This window comes from Vulpes lagopus, chromosome 10 (genome assembly GCF_018345385.1).
Source record: "Vulpes lagopus strain Blue_001 chromosome 10, ASM1834538v1, whole genome shotgun sequence".
NCBI classification, from domain to species: Eukaryota; Metazoa; Chordata; class Mammalia; order Carnivora; family Canidae; genus Vulpes; species Vulpes lagopus.
Genome location: NC_054833.1, coordinates 10,896,831 through 10,919,150, shown reverse-complemented (window position 1 = coordinate 10,919,150; position 22,320 = coordinate 10,896,831). Strand labels below are relative to the sequence as shown.

The following is a 22,320-nucleotide window of genomic DNA, read 5'->3' as shown; positions in this document are numbered from 1 at the left end:
CCCACCTTCCTAGTGATTCTTAATTTCAAAAACAATTGGAATCTTTATCAACCATCCCATAGCAGGAGCATAATCTGGGTTTGGATATTCCCGCCAAAACCAAAAATATGTTATTTTTAAAGTAGTTTCTCAACAAAACAAGTGTTTGGTTTTGGTTGTTGTTTGTTTTTTCTTTTTTATTTTTGCTTTCTGTCAATCAATATTTCTCCCTTTCTATTCATTTTCAGGTCTTGTTCCCATTGATTTTATGAGCTTCCAAAATTTGTGCATTTGATTCCCTTTTAGCCAACTTTTGTTTAGGTGGCTTTGGGTTAGCCAGCTTAGCTGTTCATAAGCAAAAATATTCACCAATATGCCTGGGCCCCATCTTGGCCCTCGCCTCTTCTTCCTGTCCTAAAGTTGCTAGTGAATAAGCATAGGTAGGATAACGGTGGTCCAAATACTGTCTCCTGGATAAATTTCCCAATCAGCAAACTGGATTTAAGGGAATGAGGAACAGGAGTTGATAGGAGAGGAGGATATTTCAGCAGTACAATTTCATGAGGTGCATTCGTAAGACCCAAAGAAAGCTGGGAGTGCACACATGTCTGCCTGCAACATTGAGGGTAGGGACTTTGACTACTTATAATTTTACCCATAGTTGGCTTTAGTGAAAGACTGACAGGATCTTTCTTTGCAGCCCTCTGCTCTGATGGCCTTCCTATTTCTTCTGCAATAAAAGCTAGTGGGATGGAGATCTTTGAGACTCAGGGGTGAGGACAGAAGCCATTGGCAGGCAGGCACAGAGCTGACATTATAGATCTTGCAAATCGAGAGTCATTCAAACGCTTTCGTGAGCGTATCTCTGCTGGTCTTCACAGCAATACTAGGGAAGGGGCGAGTGGGGGATGAGGGGGCAGAGCAGATACTGTGCTTTCCATTTTACTGTTGAAAACACTGAACTTCAGAGAGATGACGGAGGCTTTCCAAGGGTCCAAGCCTGAAACCCGCATCTCATTTCTCCTATAAAGAAACCAAAGAGTAGGCTAACTCGCGCATTGTCAAAAAGAAACAAGTAGTAAATGAGTGAAGACTAGGAGGCCTTTAATTACTAATAGCTACTGCTGAGGTTACCACCTGTTAGGTTCTGAGATAAGTCCCTAACCTTCAAGATGGGGATAACATCTGGTTGCCTGAGAGAAGGGACCGGCAGCACAGCAAGTGCTCAATTAACGTTTAATGAATGAATAACGCAGGAGACAGGATGAACGAGAGAGGGCTGGGAGCTCCATAAGGTGTTTTGATTCAGTACAACCTGTAAACAGAAGCCTCTGGAGAAGACTTATGCCGAAGTGCTAGATCCAGCTCCACGCTAAATGCAGCTCAGTGGTCAACTGAAAAAAAAAATGTATATATTTTATTTATTCATTCATGAGAGACGCAGAGAGAGACAGAGAGAGGCAGACACACAGGCAGAGGGAGGAGCAGGCTCCCTGGGGGATTCGATTCCACGACCTGAGCCGAAGGCAAATGCTCAACCACTGAGCCACACAGGTGGCCCTGCAAAAAATAAAAAAAAAAAAAAAAAAAAACTTTTATACTCAGATTTTTTTTCCCCACTGCCGAGGTCTAAAACGAGGAGCGATCCTTCCGCCTTCCAACAGCCCGCTGTGGCAACCCCCGGGGGGGCGGGGGGCAGTTTGCTCCGGGCTCGGGGTTGCTCCCTTTGCCTTGGACCTTCACCTCCCGTAGGCGTTCTTGCAGCGACCCAAGGCTCCTGGAGAGCGGTGGATCCCAGGCAAGCAGAGGGGCGCCCCAGCCCCGGGGCCGCTCGCCCTGCTCGGAGCAGCATGGCCCAGCGGGCGGGGGCGGGGGCGGGGGCGGGGGCGGGGGCTGCCGGGCCCCGAGCCCCGGGCCCCCTCCCCGCGCAGCCCTGCGCGCCCGCACGCCGCCACCTCCCGGGCCGCCCGGGGGAACTCAGCCGCGGCCGAGCGGGCGCCGCTATTGGCTGGCGCGGCGGCGGAGGCGGGGCGGGGCCGCTGATTGGCTGGGGCCGCCGCCGAAGGGGGCGGGGCCACTATATCAGCGGAGTCCCCGGCGCGCCGCAGGCAGTCGGGCTGCTGGAGTGCGGCGCCGCCGCGGGGACCCGGGCGGGCGGGCGGCCGGCGCGCGGGCGGAGGGCGGCGGCGCGGGGCGGCGGTCTGCGGCGCTGCAGCCTCGCGGGGGCCAGCCTCGCCGAGCCCGGGGCTGCCTGTGAGCCGCGGCGAGGCGGCAGCCCCGCGCGCACCAAGGAGGCGGCCGCGGCGGCAGCGCCGGCCCCAGCCATGCTGTGCTATGTGACGAGGCCGGACGCGGTGCTGATGGAGGTGGAGGTGGAGGCGAAGGCCAACGGCGAGGACTGCCTCAACCAGGTGACGGCGGGGGCCGGGCGGGCGGCGGTCCCCAGAGGCCGAGGGGCCTCGCGGCGGCGCCAGGAGGCTCCCGGGGAGCGGACGGCGCTGCGGCGGCCCGGCGGGGAGCGCCCCCCCCCTCCTCCTCCTCCTCCTCCTCCTCGCGGCCGTGGGGCCCGCGGTCCCCGCAGGCTGGCAGCGCAGGGGGGGGCGGGGGGGGACGCGCGCGGCGGGCCTGCCCCCCCCCCAGCCCCGCACTTTCCCGGAAGAAGGCGGCCCGGCACACCTGCCGCAGGTGTGTGCATGATGCCGCCTGTCGGGTCCCCCGCGGGGTCTGGCGGTGCCACCTGAGCCCCCGGATGAGGTGGCTGCTGGGCAGGCAGGCGACGCCGTTGTCTCTTGCTGCTTCTCCAATGCACCGTCCACCTGCACCTCCCGGTTTGCGGGGCCCCGGAGGGCCGCGGCTTGGGTCACCCACTCCGTTGCCTTGAAAGCGCGCATTCCCCGTAGGAGTAACGACGAGTGGCTCCAAACTGCACGTTGGTATGACAGACAGAAAATCTGGTCTCAAGGGGAACGCTGTGCCCTCAAACCCCCTAGACCTGAGCTGTTTGGAAAACCTCCTAGCTGACACTTGTGGCGTGTTTCCTCACTGTGTTTGTTTCTTGGAGTCCAGATGGTTAAAATTGTCCAGATAATCTGCCAAATCAGCTGTGCCGATTGTGCTGGCGGAGGGGATTCCGGTGATTGGAGTAAGAGAAAATACCCTGTAGGTTGCCTCCCTCGGCCTTTCTGGAAGGCTACTCTCGAGGACTCCTTTCTCCCTACTGCAGCTGACGGTGTCCTAGGTGTTAAAGGAAGCACAAAGCCTCTCTGTTGGTTTAACAACACTGGGACCTTAGAACTTTGTTCTTACAGCTTAAGGCAGGAATTGTAGCAGCTTTGTTGAACGTTGTGAAAAGCAGGCAGGGAGCTTGCACCCAGACGGTGTCCTTGGGTTTGCTTTGACCACACGGACCATTTGCTCATCCCTATTGCACTCCTTTTCTGTTCTAGGTGTGCAGGCGGCTGGGAATTATAGAAGTTGATTACTTTGGACTGCAGTTTACGGGTAGCAAAGGCGAAAGTTTATGGCTAAATCTGAGAAATCGGATCTCCCAGCAGATGGATGGGCTAGCCCCTTACCGGCTTAAACTGAGAGTCAAATTCTTCGTGGAACCTCATCTCATCTTACAGGAGCAGACCAGGTAAAGTGGCACTGAAATAAACCAATCTCACATACATAGACCTTTGATTCCGTTTAGAAAGGGCTGTTGCACCTCCCCAGAGAGATGTTCACAGGCAAACGTGGTTGACACAGAGTGAGTTGGTTCTTTTTTTTTTTTTTAATTTTTATTTATTTATGATAGTCACACACACACACACACACACAGAGGCAGAGACACAGGCAGAGGGAGAAGCAGGCTCCATGCACCGGGAGCCCGACGTGGGACTCGATCCTGGGTCTCCAGGATCGTGCCCTGGGCCAAAGGAAAGCGCCAAACCGCTGCACCACCCAGGGATCCCGAGTTGGTTCTTAACTGAGAAGTTTTCCAGGGCTCAGCCCTTTTGTTGAGGTGAAGAGGGAACCGCCTAGTTGGCCTGGGGTATGTTTTCTGTCTCTTGTGGGTTTTTTTTGTCTTTATAAACAACAAGGGGCAGGGCTGGATTCTTGTGAACGCTGGCGATCAGTGCCACAAGGCAGAAAAAAAAAAGGTTAAAAAACCCAACTGACTTCCTGATAGCCGCATCAAATGCCCGATAGTAACCTCTGCCTCAGCAGTGTTACTACAGGTCATTGTAGAGGGTTCTAACAGAAAGCAGGAAACAGTTCCTCTTGGGTTACTTAAACTTGGTCAATTTAAGCCTAGTGTCAAATTACAACATGTAGCAAAGCGCTCCATCTGACTTCATGCAGAATTTTGGAAGTTTTTAAGCATCTTGAAAACTTAGTAGAAAAACACTGTAGGGCCGGTGTAACGGAACTTGAACCCACACATCTGTAACACAGGATTGTTTAGATTTGACTTTATCTCTTTACTTGTAGAAAACCACCAGCAGTGGTAGACAACTGGAGCACGTGGGTGCCTTTTTCAAACAGAAAATGTTTTCTCCCCCTGGACTGACTGTAGTACTTTTCAAGGATGAGCCAAATTAGGAAACTGGCATTCAGTATTTATTGCTGAAATGCAAGAGACCTGAATCTTATATTGGCATGTTAAGAAAAAAAGGAAGAAAACGACTTCTAAAGACAACAAACTTTGGATCTGAGTTCTGATATTTTTCATAATCCTTTGGGTTGGAAATTCACCACACATGAAAAATGTGTGACAATCTCAAGGTATGATAAGTGAGCAAAATCCTTTAAGGGTTGTTCTCATGTCTTTTTTTTTTTTTTTTTCCTCCTCTGCTGAAGGACTGGAAACAGATTTTGAAATACTGTTCATTTGAATTTGAAAGGTCTCTTCTACCTGGTTAGGGAGCTTTAAACAGTGAGGGAGATATTCAGTTTTATTTCTGAGGCAAGCTAGTATATCAAATTCTTAGTGTTCTTGGAAATCTCTTGCAAAATATTCACATGATTGCATGTGTAGTAAGGCTGTTTTAACTGTTTATGTTAATCAGAATAGGTTGTGTTTTGTTTCTGTTTTTTTACCTTAAAGCAGACTTGTGAAGGTTTCCACTCTGCACTTCAAGATAATGGAGTAGAGTAAGAGAAGAGGACACACACACACACACATATTACAGCACATTGGAATTTTCATTGTGTAGTTTTATCATGGTTTTATCATGTAGATTTATCATGATATCAATCCTTTCTGGGTCTCCAGATGCAAATCTGCCTTGAGGATATGAATTTATTTTTTAAGTTTGCAGCAGCTTTGAGGACCAAATACATCTCATTTGAACAATGGCTGAAGTCATAACAGCATGATCCAATTGTGTTATGAATGATGAAGATTTTAGAGTTTGCTCTTAGATGATCTTTACCTGTGCTTTTCTGCAATTGAGTTAATAGCCATTATTAAGTCTACTTTATTCCTGCAGGAAATAGAGAGATTCTGTGAATTAGAATAGAAATCAAATTTCCTTCTTTGTTGACTCAATTGAGATTCATGCCTAATAGTGCTCAAGAGAATACATGTACCTGGTTAGCCTAGGTAACTTTAATTGATTTCAGTTCCTTTTGAAATCTTATTAAAAAATTAGCATGGCCTAAGCATTTGACTTGCTTTTATAAAATATTGGTGAATTTTACTTGTTTTTCATGGGGTTGTCCAAAATACAGAATTTGAAGAAACTGGCCCCTTAAAGCATAGAGCATTCTGCTTTAATAACTGATTTGTAATTAGCATTTGTACCTTTTCAGTAGGATTCGGAAGTTATACTGGGTCCAGTGGAATTACAGTTAGCATTGTTTTTGTGTGTATGATAATACTGAGCAAAAACACTGATTTTCCCTAATGTCACATTAACCAGTTAAAGCTGGTTGGTAAACTTCTTGATATTTAATGATTCGTTATAAAATATTTATGTAAATTGCCATGAAAATAAAAGAGATCTATTTACCTAGTCTGTAAACTCTGCTCTGCCAATCCAGCTATGAGCCGTGCTTTTCTACTATCTCAAAATCAAGCCACGAGGGTAAGTTTAGTATACTGAAAGTGTCTAGACAGTTTATTAAATGGTACTGAAATATCCTGGCCAAATTGGCCTCTGTGGAGAATTGAAGTAGCCTCCTTACAGTAGAGCTGGTACGTGGGGGCAGTGAATATATTAGTTTGCATCAGATGAGGGAAGCTGCTGCAGAACGGCAGGCAGGAAGGCCTGATTGTAACAGGAGAGTACTAGGGGGAAGCAGAAGTCCCTCATTCTAGGTGCATCTCTGTCCCCAACTACCAGACTTCTAAGACTGAGCCAGCCCTGAGCTTCATCTCACTTGAAAGCCCAGGAAGAGTTTATCTCTCGAAAATCACTTCTACTGTAAATTTTTCTTAGCTTCTGTGTCCTCTCTGTCTTATTTTCCTTAAAGTTTTCCTAAATATCTTTTTCCTGAAGACAAAGAAGGAAAGAAAAACCATATCAAGTGTCTGCTTAGATTGATACAGTTAATCTGGCCTCTGATTTGGCCTAATTTTAGATTTGGTTCTTCACCCAGAATATTATGCTTGACTTGAATCGGGGCTCTGGAAGGTAACCAGAGAGTCTTGTTCAGATTCAGCTGGCACATTTCAGAGACAGAGACACACAGGTAGATTCAGCAGATGTTTGCCATGCTGTGCATTAAAACTAAAAGTGAAACTCATGTATTCTGGAAGTAGACGTGAAATAATAGTGATCTTTGAAATTCTTGCCTTTCAAAGGCTCTCAGTTATTCACAGCAATTCAGACCAGATTTTGTCAACATTTTCAAAGCCAGAGATTTGGGGATTCTATGCTTCATCTTCAGAGATGGTGATTATACCACCCACTGCAATAAAATCTTGTTTCTCCTGACTTTGCTACATTTAGGCAGAGTTCTCTGATCTTTGCTAGGGGTGTTCCTGCTTCCTCAAGACTCACCAATACCTGAATTCTCTTTCCCAGAAGTGAGTTCAGTACAAGTGAGCCTCCCGTGAATCCTGAACTAAATGTTCAGGAAAATGCTGCAATCCCGAGTGTTGAATCTCATCAAGATTTCAGTGATGCAAGTGAGTGGTGTTGAGTTTGACTCATCCCTCATTAAAGCCCGCTGTCCTTCAGACTTCACGCAGTCATCACTCCTTGGGAAAACCTTTACTGAGCCTTCTCAGGAGACTGATCCATCCCAAGACATCATGTAGCTTTCCTTTCTAGAGTCTAATGAGCGTATAACACTACCATTTTCCTATGTGACAATTTGTTTATTGTCAGCTACTCTAACAATTTAAACTCCATGAAGCAGGGGGTTGAGCAACATTATATTCCCCAGAGTCTGCCAAGTGACTGGTGCATAAACATTTGTTGAATCAATGAATTAAAAAATTAGAAATAAATAGAAATGGGGTTAGCTGATATTGATAATAGAAGTCTCCTTATGGCTAGTGAAATGTTGGCTAGTTTGCTTCTATAACTTGAGAAGTTTGAAACTGTCTAAAAGAAGTCTTGCCATTAAAAAATGTTTTGTAGTGTTTATTCTCTGTTAAGAACTTGCTCAGCTCTCAGCATTTTTTTGCTTCCTTCCTTCACTCCCCCCACCCCACCCAAGCCTTTTGTTTATTGTGGCTATTGGTTCTCATCTAAAATGAATGACCATTCGCCTGGACCTTTTATGAAATTCAGATAGTTTTCAAGCCTCAGGCTCACTTAGCCTAATTTTCAGACAATTAATAGGTTCTAAATACTTATGGAACCCAGGCTTTCCATTTCTCCCAACAAAAATCCCTTAGATGTCAAAATCTAGGGAAGGTGACGTCATTGAAATCCACAAAGCAAATGCCACACGCAAACCATAGGCAGAGTTGAGGTGACAATCTTGAATATGTTCAAACCAAATCACATGGATCCTAGCCAGGGCCTGTAATCATTTTCAAAATCTTTTAATACATTGTCGGTGTCGGTAAAGGTTGCTCTGCATAATGTACCTTTGTGGGATTTGGGATGGATATATTCTGTAGGATGCTGTTACAGCAGTATTTATCTGATATAAAGGTGTCACTGTGTTTTTCATATCGACTCTATGCCAAAGACTGGAATGACACATTGTTTTTTTTCTTTTCTTTGTTTGGTACGACCAAACACAAAATAGGCCTCAGGAAAGAAAAGCAGATTTCTATATTGTTTTCCAAAAGTATTAATTAGATTTCTCAATTCTAATTTATCTATTAAGTCTTTTCTTTTTACTAAGAGTAAAGGATGTTTGCACGATCATGTGTTTATTTTAGCCACAGATCTCCCATCTAGGCATATTCAGTGTCTTTACAAATTTCTCAGGGTGTATTTGTATGAAGTATGCAATGAACATTAAGAAATAGATTTTTTTTTTTTTTATGTAACCAAAATGGACTTTTAATTTAAGCCTGTTGTTTTAAATGAAACTTGACTATTTAGATGGTACATAGGGTCAGACTCAGGGTGACAGTGTTTTACTGCTCCAGGGTCATGCCCCACTGTAGCCTGCTTCCAGATCTCTCCTGGATTAACAGTACTCCTCACAATCTGGACCGTTGGGAGAGATCTTGAAAGTAACACTTTGAAACTATAGGATTGCCTGGATTATTGCTTGTCTAGGTCAGGTTTCTGTTGTAAGTAAGCCTATTTTTTTCCCCAAGCGCAGATCTCATGCTTCTTGTAATTACTTTTGAAGTTGGGGGTTTCCCGCCCTCCCACCCCCATATCTTTTAACTGCTTTGGAACCTGAGGAAGAGCAGATTTGTCCGTGGTTCCCATTTTCCATTTTGGGCATTGAGAAGGATTTCCTTAAGCTGAATAGAGACCTGACTTGGTAATTATTTGGTCCTTTCAGTTTCTCAATTGCAAACCTTCCACAGAGTATAGTAGGTTTGATAGCTCATTTTAGGTATAGGTAACCGCTATTCATTAGGATTTTCACTAGTGTTACTCAACTTCTTATTATGAAAATTTACAAACACGCAGATAAGTTGAAGGTTTTAACAGTGAACAGCCAATACCCCCATCTAGATTCTACTATTAATAGTTTAATCAGTTTAATATACTTGCTTTATCACATATTTATTTTTGATATTTTTCAGAATAAGTTATGGGTAAGTACACTTCCCCCTAAAGACTTCAACAATGCATATCATTAAGTAGAGCTCTGTATTTGTCTATAGTTTTTTTTCTTTTGATAAAATATTTACATATGATGAAATGCATAAATCCTAATTATCCCATTTGATGAGTTTTGATGAACGGATGTGTCTGTTTAAACAAAATCCTTAGTGAGATTGCCACTCCAGAAAGTTCCCTCATGTTCTTCTGAGGTCCATCCCTGCCCTCAGGGCTTCCCCACTCCCACCTCCACCTCCCCCACCCCCCTCACTCCACAGTCAGGGTTGAATGTTTTTCTGGCATAGGTTAGTTAGGTCTATTCTTTTTCACACAGATGGAATCGTGAAGTGCATGCTCTTTTGTTTCTGGCATCTTTTCATTATAATTTTTTAGAGATTCATCATATATATGTACATATATATCAATGACTTGTTCATTGCTAGGTAGGATTCCATCATACGAATATACTGCTCTTTGTTGATCCATACTTCTGTTGTTGGATACCTATTTTCCAGCTATTCTGAGTAGAGCTGCTGTGGTCAAGTACAGTCTTTTTTGTAGACATATATTTTCATTCCTCTTGAGGAAATACCTAAGAATGGAATAGCTGGGCCACAGAAGAGGTCATCATTTAGTTAAGTAACTGCCAGGCCTCTTCCCTAAACTGTACCATTCTGTCCTCCCACTGAGAGTTTGAGTCCTCCCCCTTCCGGCCAGCCTTCTGGTGGGTGTGTTGTGGGTTTCATTGCTATTGCTATGTCTCTATAATTAATTATAGGTTAATAATTAATAATGCTAATTAATAATGTTAATTAATAATGTTAAGCACTTTTTTCACGTACTTATTGGCCTTTCCTACAGATTCGTTTGTGAAGTATCTGTTCTAGTCATTCACCCATTTTTACTGACTTGTTGCCTTTGTTTTTTTTGAGCCATGGAGGTTCTTTATATATACCAGTTCCTTGTCAGAGAGGTGTTTTATAAATACAATTTCTCCTGTGACTTGCCCAATTTCTTTCTTTCTTTCTTTCTTTCTTTCTTTCTTTCTTTCTTTCTTTTATTTATTTATTTATTCATTCATTCATTCATTCATTCATTCATTCATGAAAGACACAGAGACAGAAAGAGAGGCATAGATGCAGGCAGAGGGAGAAGCAGGCCCCATGTAGGGAGCCCGACGAGGGACTTGATCCCGGGACTCCAGGATTATGCTCTGGGCCGAAGGCTGGCACTAAACCACTGAGCCACCCAGGGATCCCCTCTTTCTTTTTTTCCCTTTTTTTTTTAAGATTATTTATTTATTTATTTATTTATTTATTTATTTATTTATTTATTTATATTTGAGAGAGAGCACGTGGGGGTGGGGAGGGGCAGAGGGAGAAGCAGACTCCCCAATGAGCAGGGAGCCTGATGTGGGGCTCAATCCCAGGACTCTAGGATCTTGACCTGATCCAAAGGCAGACGCTTAACCAACTGAGCCACCCCGGCACCCCTTGCCTGTTGTCTTAATGCTTTTTGATGAGTAGAAATTTTTAATTTTGGATAAGTCTAACTTATGCATTTTTCTCTTTTATGATTTTTGCTGTGTCCTGAGAAACCTTTGCCTTCCCCCCAAGTGATAGCGATATTCTCTTATGTGTCATTCTAAAAGTGTTATGGTTATAGTTTTTACATTTAAGCCTACAATCCATCATGAACTGATATTTGTTCCAATGGAAATTAAGATACAAAACAAAAAAAAAAGGTGAAGTATAGTAATTTTTTTTTTATTTCATAGTTTTTAAATACAACTTGGCAGTTAGAGCTTGGTTTAAAATAAACTGATGTGGTTAACTGGCTCACTGGACTAAAGCAGGCTCATGGGTGGTCTCAGAGAGGGTCTAACTGGGTGAGGGACCCTGGATGGCCAGGGCCAGTCAGGTCTCAGGGAAAAAATACTGTCCAGTTGGTGGCCCTGGAGAGTTTTTAAAAATAGCTTCTTAGCCATTTTAAAGGTGTTTTAGGTTTGTTACTTAAATGTTGAGTCAATAGCAAATGTGAACATAGTTGATTTACGTTTGTGTCACAGAAAGTTCTTCAAAATGTCACTGGGAAGATACCAAAGGGCAGTGATTGAGCATAACCACCTGTGATGGGCAGGTCCGCAACCCCTGCTGGTTTGCAGAAAGTTCTACTTTGATTATTAGACAATTTCTTTATGAGACAAGCCAGTGTTCAGAGGATAGTTCTCTGCTTACAGTTCTTAAAAGATAAATGACCTAACTTTATTCCTTAAAATTATGGAAAGGAATTGATTTTTAAAGTAGAGGAAATTTGAAATACTTAGAAACAAAAAGTATATGTGACTTTTTTTTAAGTTAGAATATGGCTGTCCTTAATATTACTCCTTTTTTTTTTTTTTTTTTTTTTAAATCTTCCAAATGCTACAGAAAGTGTGAATTCATTTGTACCCATGGTGCAAAGACTTGAGTGAGCCAGAATATTTTACTTTGGGCATCTATACTGAACCACATACTGACAGTATCCATTTTCTTAATAACTGAGTAAAACTTGAAGAACCACCCTGCCAGAAGAATGTTTAGAAAATGCGGTTTGAGCTTATGTCTGCAGGACATATTCACAAACATTTGCTTAAGACAAAGAAGTAAGTTGTTTTTTTCCACCCCCAGAGGCTTTCTTTCTGTTTGTGATTCTAGCATGTGGCCTAAAGCGAGTTAGATATGTCAACCACTTTTGATCTTCAGTTAAAAAAAAAAAAAATTCACTGCAGGCATGACTTCTTTGACCCCATCTGCTTATTTTGATATTATCAGTAATCTTTCAACCATTTTACAAAAAGAGATAGGAGAACATCCATGAACTAGACAGTTACAGAGCAGATGGCTCAAGAGAAAAATAACAGGAAAAAATACTTGATTCAAAATCACCCCACTAACTATTGAGCCATCACTGGATTTCTTGTGGGAGTGTGTCTCAGCTCTGGCCATCCCCCCTCTTGGGAAGAGCACATTAAATAGTCTGCTGATGGCTCGCCACAGCTGGTGACCCTTGCTGTCACTGCTCCCTTGTGGTGTTCTCCTGGAGAGCATAAACTTGTCACCCAAAAACTAGTTTGTGGCTGGGGTTACTGTGATAGAAGATGTTCCTTTGCACTAAAAGGCTGTAAGTTCCATCTAAAAGGATCTATCAGATATGTTCACCCTGGGGTTACATAAACAATTATGACAAATCATTGTTGACTCGAAATGGAAAGGTTGCTTTATTGCCATGAAACTGCAAAATACAGGAAGGGCCCTGTCAGGAAGTTTATATAAATGGTAAAGAGGAGGATTCTTCTGCTTCTAGGGTATTGATTGCATCCATCCCAGAATACAGAGTATGGAGAAAAGGCCGTTTGTCCTCCTGCTCCTCTGTTTTAAAATTCTGACCCACAGGCTGAGAAAAGATCAGCATTAGGTCTCAGACTGCTGACCACCTGTTAATATTCTGTTACTGCTTCTTTGCCTTTGATTTTGGCAGCTGCCTCTCTAGAAGCAGGCGTGGATAGTTTGGAAAGAGAAATTGGATCGATTTTGCAGGCTAAACTTTCACAAAGCAGAAAACTAGTCTCTAGGTTGATGCTAGGGAAAGAAGTTAAAAGATACTTCCACAAGAGCAGTAATTAAATTGAGAAGACTTGGTTTGTAGCAATACCCCTTAAAATCTTTTCAGTACATAATTTCTTTTCTAACATAAGCATGTATTCAGATCTTTGTTTCCAACTAACGCCCCCTCAACTCCCCTGTGAATACAGAGACAGAGATGTGTTAACCAAGATGAAGTTTACTGAATGGCCATCTAAAAAGCCTTTTGAGAGCTGAAGCAACGTTGTAACACCAAGATTGTACAAGAATGCTAGCCCTCACTGCTCAGATAGCTATTTTAAAACAAGCTATTTTTGTGGTTATTTCTTTGCCCCGGTAGGGACCCCCTTCTCAGTTTAGTGCTGTGTCAAAAATACTTTAAAGACTAGCAGATGTTTGGGTTAATAAAAACCATGCTTATCTTCTTTCGGTGCTTTTACGCATTCTACTGTAATTTCTTCATTGGGACTTTGAATAAAGAAAAACCTGCAGTCTTTGGCAGAATCTGATAATTTTAAATATTTCTTTATCATTCTAGAACACACAAAACATTGAATTTAAACATCTCTTAAAGGAATATTAATGGCTCTTGTCTGCCTGACATTTTGAGACTATCCATAGAGCACCCCCCACTCCCGCCTTGTATTTCTAGCCCTGCTTCCTTCTGCTTTTCTGATATTGCTCATGTATTTCCTCTACCTGGGATGTCAGGCATAAGGCTAGTATATAAATAAAAGCACTGTTGAGTACTGGAGTAAGGGTATCTAGCTCAAGTGGGAAGCTGGACTTACGCTCTATTCAGAGCAGTGTCAGAGCTTTACTCCTGGTCGTAATTCATTTGTTAATGGAAAGAATATTCTGGTATTTAAGCAAGTTTGAGAGGTTATAACAAGTCATCAAAGGAAGGTTAGACCCCTACATTTCCCAGAGACAAATTTTATAACCTAGGCCAGTCTGTCCATGGCAGTTTTAGATACTCTGTTGAGAATCTTGGGCAATCTGGATTAGTGACAATGGTATAGGGAGTTTCCTAGGAGTGTCTAAGTCTGACACACCTTAGTACACACCTTAGAATAAAGATAGAATGTAGTATCATATGCAATCAGGACAGGCACAAGTGGAGTGGCACGTGGGTGGGGAGAAACTAACCTTGGACCATGTGCAGTGTTCCATCCATTCACGGAGCCCTCTGGTGCTAGACACTTGGGAAGTCCGTTTACATGCAGCCAACTGTAGTAGAAGTTGGCATATGTCAAATACTCTAATAGAGGAATAAACAGTTTGCATATGATGTGGGTGAAAGGGTATCTAAGTGAGGGGGGACACAGAAAGAATGTCCCTCGGGGCCTAGGGAGCAGCCAAGACAAAGACACGGGAATGTGAACATGCTTGGTCTTTCCAGGAAGAATTGTCCCTTTCTGGGGGCATAGTGACTGGAGGGAAGGATGGGACATGTGGGTGCGCATTGGGGGCCAGACCCGCAGAACCCCGGCTTCATGCTAACAGCACGCTTCCACGGCAAACAGTTGGGATTCCTTGAAGGATTTTGGGCAGAAAAATGGCAAGCTTATCCCAGAAGCAAGTAGCTGGGAAGGTGGATTAGCAGAGTCTACAGAGATCGGGAGATTGTAAATTCTTGGGTAGTTGAGAGCCCCAAGTAGGATGTAGCAGGCATTAATAAGAAGACTGTAATGGACTTTAAAGGGTTTTCAGCAACAAAGTAGGTGAAAATAAAACAAAGAATCAAAAGTGGGTCTGTGGGTAAAATAACAAACCAGACTCCGATTTCCACTGGCAAAAAAAAGTGGGTTTGGGAAGGAAAACAGTGAGTTTGCTTTTGAACAAAGTGAAATTAGGATACTGAACATCCAAGTGGAGACCTCTATAGGCAATTGAACATTTGAATATGATGCTTAGAGAAGCAGGGACAAAAACTAGAGATTTGTGGGTCGTTTGAATAAAGGTAAGGCTCTCTGATATCAGGTCCATGTCAAGATCAAGTTTTTCTCAAGATAATTTCTTTTAAACTTTTTAAAAAAATTTTAATGCAGAAACTTGTGAAACTATTTTATATTTGGTAACTTCAGTGTTACTGAACTTGTCTTAATTAGTTTTTGGGGTTTTTTTTTTTTTTTTGTCCAGGTTATACTTTTTATTCCAGAGAAACTTAAGTTCTTATTTTGCCTTAATGCTCATGATTTAAAAAAAAAAAAAAAAAGGATTCTTTGTGGTGAGCATTTTTGAGGTGGCTTTTTATTTACTTATGTATTTATTTTTTAAAAAAACTTTAAAAAACTTTAAAGGTTTTATTTGAGAGAGAGAGACCATGCATGTGCAAGCAGGGGAAGGAGCAGAGAGAAGCAGACTCCCCACGGGGCAGGGAGCCTGATGTGGGGCTAGATCCCAGACCCTGGGATCATGACTTGAGGTGCCCCTGGGGTGGCTTTTTAAATTACTGTATTTTCCTTTACCTGAAAGGGATTGTGAAGTTGCCCAGCAGGTTGAACTGGATACCAAACTAGTCCCCTAGGATAACCTCCTCGCATTGCTTTGCAGGCATATCTTCTTCTTGCATATCAAGGAGACCCTCCTGGCAGGCCACCTCCAGTGCTCCCCAGAGCAGGCAGTGGAGCTCTGTGCCCTCCTGGCACAGACCAAGTTTGGAGACTACAATCAGAACACTGCCAAGTACAGCTATGAGGAGCTGTGTGCAAAGGAGCTCTCCAGCACTACTTTGAACAGGTGAGGCTGCATTGGGGCAACTGTTTGGATCCATAGAGCTAGTAAATTTATACATGATTCCCAAAAAACATGAATCTATGGTATGTATATATAGATAATTGGTGAGGTTAAGACTAGACCGTTGCCCAATTTAGCCAGTTATTTTCAAAAGATTCTTAGCTTTTTCTTTGAGAAATTTACAGACAACCAAATATAATCTACCTAAATCGATGCCCTTAAATAAAATGCTACAAAACAGGAATTTTTTAAGTCTCTGATCTCTGAAGAATGCAGATCTGTCCAAAAGTCCATCATGTATATTGGTATCTCCTTCATCCTCGCAAGGAAACCAAGAGACCTAACGTAGGTGTCTTAGTTATCCATTCTGGGGGAGAAAGTATCCCAAACTTAGTAGCTTACAACCACAGACAGTATCTCACCTTTCTGTGGGCCAGAAATCTGGCTGTGGCTTGGCTGAGTTCTCCAGCTCAAGATCTTTCATAAGGCTGCAGGCAAGCTGTTGGAGTTCAGTGTCATCTGAAGGCTCAGTCAGAGGAGGGATCCCCTTCTGGAATCCCCACGTGGTATGTTGGCAGGACCTTATCCTAACCTCACTACGTAGGCTGTTTCATAACATGGTAGCTACTGATGATAAGCCATCAGAGCAAGAGAGAACACCCAAGACAGAAGTGAAAGCCTTTTTAGAACTTAATTTCAGAAGTGAGTGACATCCCATCACTTTTACCATATTCTGTTCATTAGAAACAAGTTAGGAATCCAGCGGTTTATTAACACAGCAGGTACCCAACACACAGGTGGAGGGTATTGTACAAGTATGTGTATACCAGGAGGTGGGGATCTTGACGGACTGTGTTAGAGGCTGGCTGCCACAACAGATAAAATAAATCCTGCATTTTTTTTTTTTTTTCAGTTGCAGGTAATCTAATCAATCCTTTCTAATGCTATATCATAATGAAACTTACAAAGTAAGTGTAGCTACCTGCAGGAGAAGTTCCTACATACAACATTTCTTATGTTTGCTTTTAGAGATTTTCCATAATTCTTCCAATTCACCCCTCTCCGGCATCCCCACTTGCTTTTTTTGCTGAATAATAATACTTGAGATCTGCAAGGGTGTCTTAGAAGTATTTTAGTCAATTTGCTAAATAAATGCAGCATCATTGCTATATTGCTCTAAGTCCTTGTGATATACAAATGGCAGCATCCACAGGATTTCCTGCTTAAAATGGTACACATTTCTTTCTGAAGACCACGGAAGTTCATCTCTCCATGCCTCTCTGCCCTTTTGGTGTCTGACAGCATTGTTGCAAAGCATAAAGAGTTGGAGGGGACCAGCCAGGCGTCGGCCGAATACCAGGTGTTGCAGATTGTGTCGGCGATGGAAAACTATGGCATAGAATGGCATTCCGTGAGGGACAGCGAAGGGCAGAAACTCCTTATTGGGGTTGGACCCGAGGGAATCTCAATTTGCAAGGATGACTTCTGCCCAATTAATAGGTAACCTACGTCTTAAAGTTTTATTTAGCCCAAAGCTTACTCTTTGTAGCTCTGCATACGAAAATAGATAAAACTGTAAAGGGATTTGCTAGACACTCATCTTTTAGGAATCAGATGTTTCATTTTGGGCACGTGTATTAATTTTATTCAGGCCTTAATAACTGTTTAATTATTTTTATTTTATTTATTTATTTTTGTAAGGGTTCATTTATTTATTTGAGAGCGAGAGAGAGCATGAGCTGGGGGAGAGGCAGAGGGAGAAGGAGAAGCAGGCTCCCCAATGAGCAGGGAGCCTGATGTGGGGACAGGATCCCAGGGCCCTGGGATGATGACCAGAGCTGCAGGCAGATGCTTAACCTACTGAGCCACCCAGGCGCACCTTAATTATTTTTTAAACTATGAATTCAAGTGCACTGTGGTGAAAGTGTCGTTTCTACCTACACACACACACACACACACACACACACACCCCACAGCTCACTGTGGCACTTCTGTCCACAATTGCTTTCCGATGACCTTTCTGACTAGGGAGCAGCGTGCTTACTGGTACCCCCAGCCAAGCATCTGATTTAACTGCAGGGTGCTGGGCCCAGGGCAATCCTACAAAGGCGCACACACGCTGACAGACCTCTGCTTCAGGGCTTGCTCATTTTTCTCTTCCCATGTTTTAGGATCGCTTACCCTGTGGTGCAGATGGCCACCCAGTCAGGAAAGAACGTGTACCTGACTGTCACCAAGGAGTCTGGGAACAGCGTCGTGCTGTTGTTCAAGATGATCAGTACCAGGGCGGCCAGCGGGCTCTACCGAGCCATCACGGAGACCCACGCTTTCTACAGGTACCTAGCCTCTGTACACTGCCACAGCCTTGGCGTCTGCTGCAGCTCTGACTTTTCAGGTGACAATAGGCTCCTGTGGTTTCTGGTTGTAGTGTCTGTGCATCTTGTGTAGAATTTAAGAAATCCACTGCTTTCAAACATGTTAGTTCTGTTCTACTTAGCAGTGGAGTCTTTATCAACAGGCTCCTGCTTTTCCCACAAGGCATGCCTGTGAATGAGCTGCCCAGACACACTCCCCTGTTTCTCTTACCTTATTCTCTCATAGCACCTCCTCCCCCGGGAACTCTGTTTGGGCCTGTCCCGCGACTGCTTTTGCCTTTTCCTAGCTGGGTGACCTAAGTCATCCCTGTGGTAGAGCATCTATCCCAATCCTGCAGTGCACAGTAAGGATTTTCTAACGACAATAGCGATACCCTCATTTCGTAAGGTGTGTTAGAGTAGACTTGTGGTTTGACCCAAATATTTGAGAAATAAGAGCTGAGAAATTTAATTGCGCTCTTAACCTTTTTTATGTTAAAATAGACACACAAATTTTGGAGCAGAATGGAAAATTTGCGAGAATTTTTAGCATAAAGCCAAGAAAGAAGAAAATGTCCTTTTTTCTTGCCACAAGCGGTTTTTGACTATAACTCATATCCCTGGGGGTGGAGGCTCACATTCACTATCCCCTACATTTATGGCTGCTTTATCCGAGGTTCTCTGGGGACACTTGAGAAACATAGAGGTAGAATCATTGAAATGTTTAACACACATAAAACTGGAAGATTATACTTTCAGGCATGCAAACAAGAATGTAAATATCTGCTGACACAAATATTCTTAGGCACAGTAGCATTTGAAGGTCTGAGTCACAGAAATGCCCGGGCTTGTCAGAACTGAAGCGGACATTCAATCTCTCCCTGCAGGTGTGACACAGTGACCAGTGCTGTCATGATGCAGTACAGCCGAGACCTGAAGGGCCACCTGGCCTCTCTGTTCCTGAATGAAAATATCAACCTCGGCAAGAAGTATGTCTTCGATATTAAAAGAACATCAAAGGAGGTATATGACCATGCCAGGAGAGCTCTGTACAATGCTGGCGTTGTGGATCTGGTTTCGAGAAGTGACCACAGCCCTCCCAACTCCCCGCTGAAGTCCTCGGAGAGCAGCATGAACTGCGCCAGCTGCGAGGGCCTCAGCTGCCAGCAGACCAGAGTGCTCCAGGAGAAGCTGCGCAAGCTGAAGGAGGCCATGCTGTGCATGGTGTGCTGTGAGGAGGAGATCGACTCGACCTTCTGCCCTTGCGGCCACACCGTGTGCTGTGAGGGCTGCGCCGCCCAGCTGCAGGTGAGGGGGTGCTCAGGGGTGGTCCTCCTCCTCTCCCTTCCCCCCACTATTCACAGTCGATGAGCACCTGCTGTGTACCAGGTGCAAGCCGAAAAGCCCAGCTGCACCTGGGAAGGGCCTTCGTAGTTGGTGACTTCAAAGGTATTGCTCTTGGGAAACATTTTGGATTAACATACTACTTTCAACAATGTAATTGCTTTAAGTCATAGGCTTTTCAGGTTCTGGAAACAAGGCTCAGACTCACAAGGTAACACAGCTAGTTAGTAGGTAAGCCAGAGGCTGGAACCATTGCCTCCTGCTTCCTGACCACGTAGGAGAATGGTGTTTATTATTTACTTAAAATATTTGAAGAAGAATACTAAGAAGCTGTGGTGATAGCTCACTTTTGGTTCTGTGGGGGGATTGGTGACTGTGATTATTTGTGATTAATTTCCTTTTATTGCTGCATATGCCTCTAGGGGGCATCTTGCATTGGCTCTTAGTAAGCCAATCTAATTTTCATATTAATACAAAAAAATAAAAGCTCATGTATGTTTTTCTTTTTTTGCACCTTATATTTCCCCTTATGATGATTTTTTTTCAATTCATTTTCATTTCTAAGAACTGTTCACTAAATATCACTGTGGTTTTATTTCAAAATTTAGCCCCAAATAATACCTGGTCTTTCAAAAGCTGCTAATTTCAGAGCTATTTTTAGGGTTATATACTGAGCCAGCAGGATGCCTTCATCCTTCCTAAGAGTAGATCATGAGTTAATAACAAGGACTTACTTCTCCAGGAGCTAGCTGGGCATTCTAGGGATTTGCCTTTTTCTGCCCACATGGGCTGACCTCTATGTCCCCCTATGGCCAAGGGAGCGCAGTGCTTGCTGAGAAGCCAGCCAGAGACATAGAGCTGTGACCTGTGGCTTGGAGCAGAGCCATGTTCACTGGCCATGTGGCATCAACCCAGTGACGCTGGCCTGGATCAGCCCACTGAGCCAGGGACACCCAGACTCTGGAAGTGTCTCAGGTCTCCTGCATCACTGCCAGAGGGGTTGCACTCTGCCGTGCAGAGACCATAGCCTCCCCACACAGCAAGAATTCTTTGCTGATCTCTTTATTCATGGTGTCTGGTTTAGAGTGGGACTAAAAACATAATCAAATTGCCTGAGGTTTACACTTTTTCATAATATTTTGAATCCCTTGTAAGGTATGGACTTTCAAACTCGTTGGAAAGCAGAGATAGTGGGGCACCTGGGTGGTTCAGTTGGTTAAGCAGTTGCTTTCAGCTCAGGTCATGATCTCAGGGTCCTGGGATGGAGCCCTGCATCGGGCTCCCTGCTCCGTGAGGAGTCTGCTTCTCCTTCTGCCCTCTGCCCCCCCTCTGCTCATGCTCTCTCTCTTTCTCTTCTCTCTCTCTCTCAAATAAGTAAATAAAATCTTAAGAAAGAAAGCAAAGATCTCTACCACTTGAGAGCTAGAAATAGTCATGACCACAACTTACACAGCACGCACAATAAAGTGCCGCACGTGAACCCTGAAGATACATCCTTGAAGGTGTCCTAACAAGTACTGTGGGCTTTTCTTTTCTAGTCCTGTCCAGTGTGCAGGTCACGCGTGGAACACGTACAGCACGTCTATCTGCCAACCCACACCAGTCTGCTCAACCTGACTGTAATCTGATCTGTTGTGCGCTTAACTGGCCATGCCACGTTTTCCCTGGACTGCACTACGACTAAACTATAAAAATGATAGATCGTGGAGAAGATAAATACTCCAAAACCCATCGTCATGCAATATTGAAAAAAAAAAAAAAAAAGGAAGAATAAAAAAAATACTCGTCCCCACCAAACACGCCACGCAAAGAATCAACAGCTGCAGTGGTGGGGCCGGGAGGGGTCCTGGGACACGGACACGTTCCCTGGATGACTTCTCATCGAGTAAAAGAATAAGTAAAATGTGTGATGTCAGTTAAGTGGCAGCATAGCCAAAAAAGTGGGTACCTTTTAGGAAAGGACGTTGTTCAGTCTCCTCATATATTCCGAGGTAAGTTTCCTACTTGGAGCAAATTTTGTAAGAATTCGTTTTAAGAATTTTCCTTGGTTCTTTTTTGTACGATCATGGAGCTCTGAACATTTTAATAGGCAAATTTTTCTTAAAGAAACAGTCATTTTAATGTCCTTTCTGTTTTTATAACTTGTTCAAGAAGGATTAGAAGGTAAACAGATGTAAAGATCAGTTCTGTGACTTTTAAAAAAGTTGACGACCGAGTTGTCAGATATAAACCAGTCCGGCTAGTGGGAAACAGAGACCTCGGTATGCACGGCTTCCTTTCTCCCCCTCCCTGTGCCCTCACCACCCCCCCAAAGCTTTCAATTACGAAATGCTACCAGTCTCATTGTAAGATTTCTGTGGAGTAGTCTGCACTCCTTGGGCTCTTGAGTCGGTGGGATATTTTATTTAAGTTGAAAAGGGAACCACACGTTCCTTGGGAAGCAGACCGTTGCTCACGGGGATGAAGCTTTATGGTGTACAAACGGGAGGGGGTTCTCTACTTCTCCCTGAAACTCCACTCCAGCTTCATCCACTGGGGTTGCTTTTGCTTGAGCCATCAAGCCTTTTACAGCCTTATCGTAGATACCTTAGATATAGTATGCTTTTTTTTTTTTCTTGGTAGTAAATGCTTAGGTATTAACTTTGGTTGTCCCCTCCCTAGGTCTTTGAGGGGTTTCGAGTTTCTTTGTTTCTATATTCTTAATCACATTCTCCACTCCCACTTGGGCATTTTGGACGCTGGTCAGCTTGTGGGTTTTCTAGGACGTCGGGACACCTAGATGACCTTATTGGGTGCAATACTAGCTAAGTAAAAGCTAGAAGCCTACACCGTCACTTTACTGAGATTTCCGAGTATACTTTTCATATTGCCTTAATGTAGCAGTAATGTGTTTATGCATTCGTTTCTTTGCACAGACATTTTGTCAAATATTAAAACTCTACTTTTTTATGGCACATATTAGCATATAAGCCTTTATTCCAAGAGGTATTTATTTTTTCACTTGTAAAAAAAAAAAATAATGTTTCCACATAAAGAACTCTGTTATATCCTAAAGGACTTCTGTCTTTTGTATTCAGGATAATAAAGACTTTAAAGCAAAAG

General features: G+C 43.5%; 1 protein-coding gene across 1 annotated transcript; it reads left to right on the top strand.

The window, feature by feature from the left end:
* The first annotated feature begins 2,092 nt into the window (after window positions 1–2,092).
* LOC121500420 (myosin regulatory light chain interacting protein) lies at window positions 2,093–22,319 on the top strand. Its single transcript, XM_041772119.1, has 7 exons — window positions 2,093–2,390; window positions 3,426–3,616; window positions 15,338–15,523; window positions 16,823–17,020; window positions 17,692–17,856; window positions 18,762–19,182; window positions 20,757–22,319. The coding sequence occupies exons 1-7, from the start codon at window positions 2,304–2,306 to the stop codon at window positions 20,844–20,846; spliced, it is 1,338 nt and encodes a 445-aa protein (XP_041628053.1). The 5' UTR covers window positions 2,093–2,303; the 3' UTR covers window positions 20,847–22,319.
* The last annotated feature ends 1 nt before the right edge of the window (window position 22,320 follows it).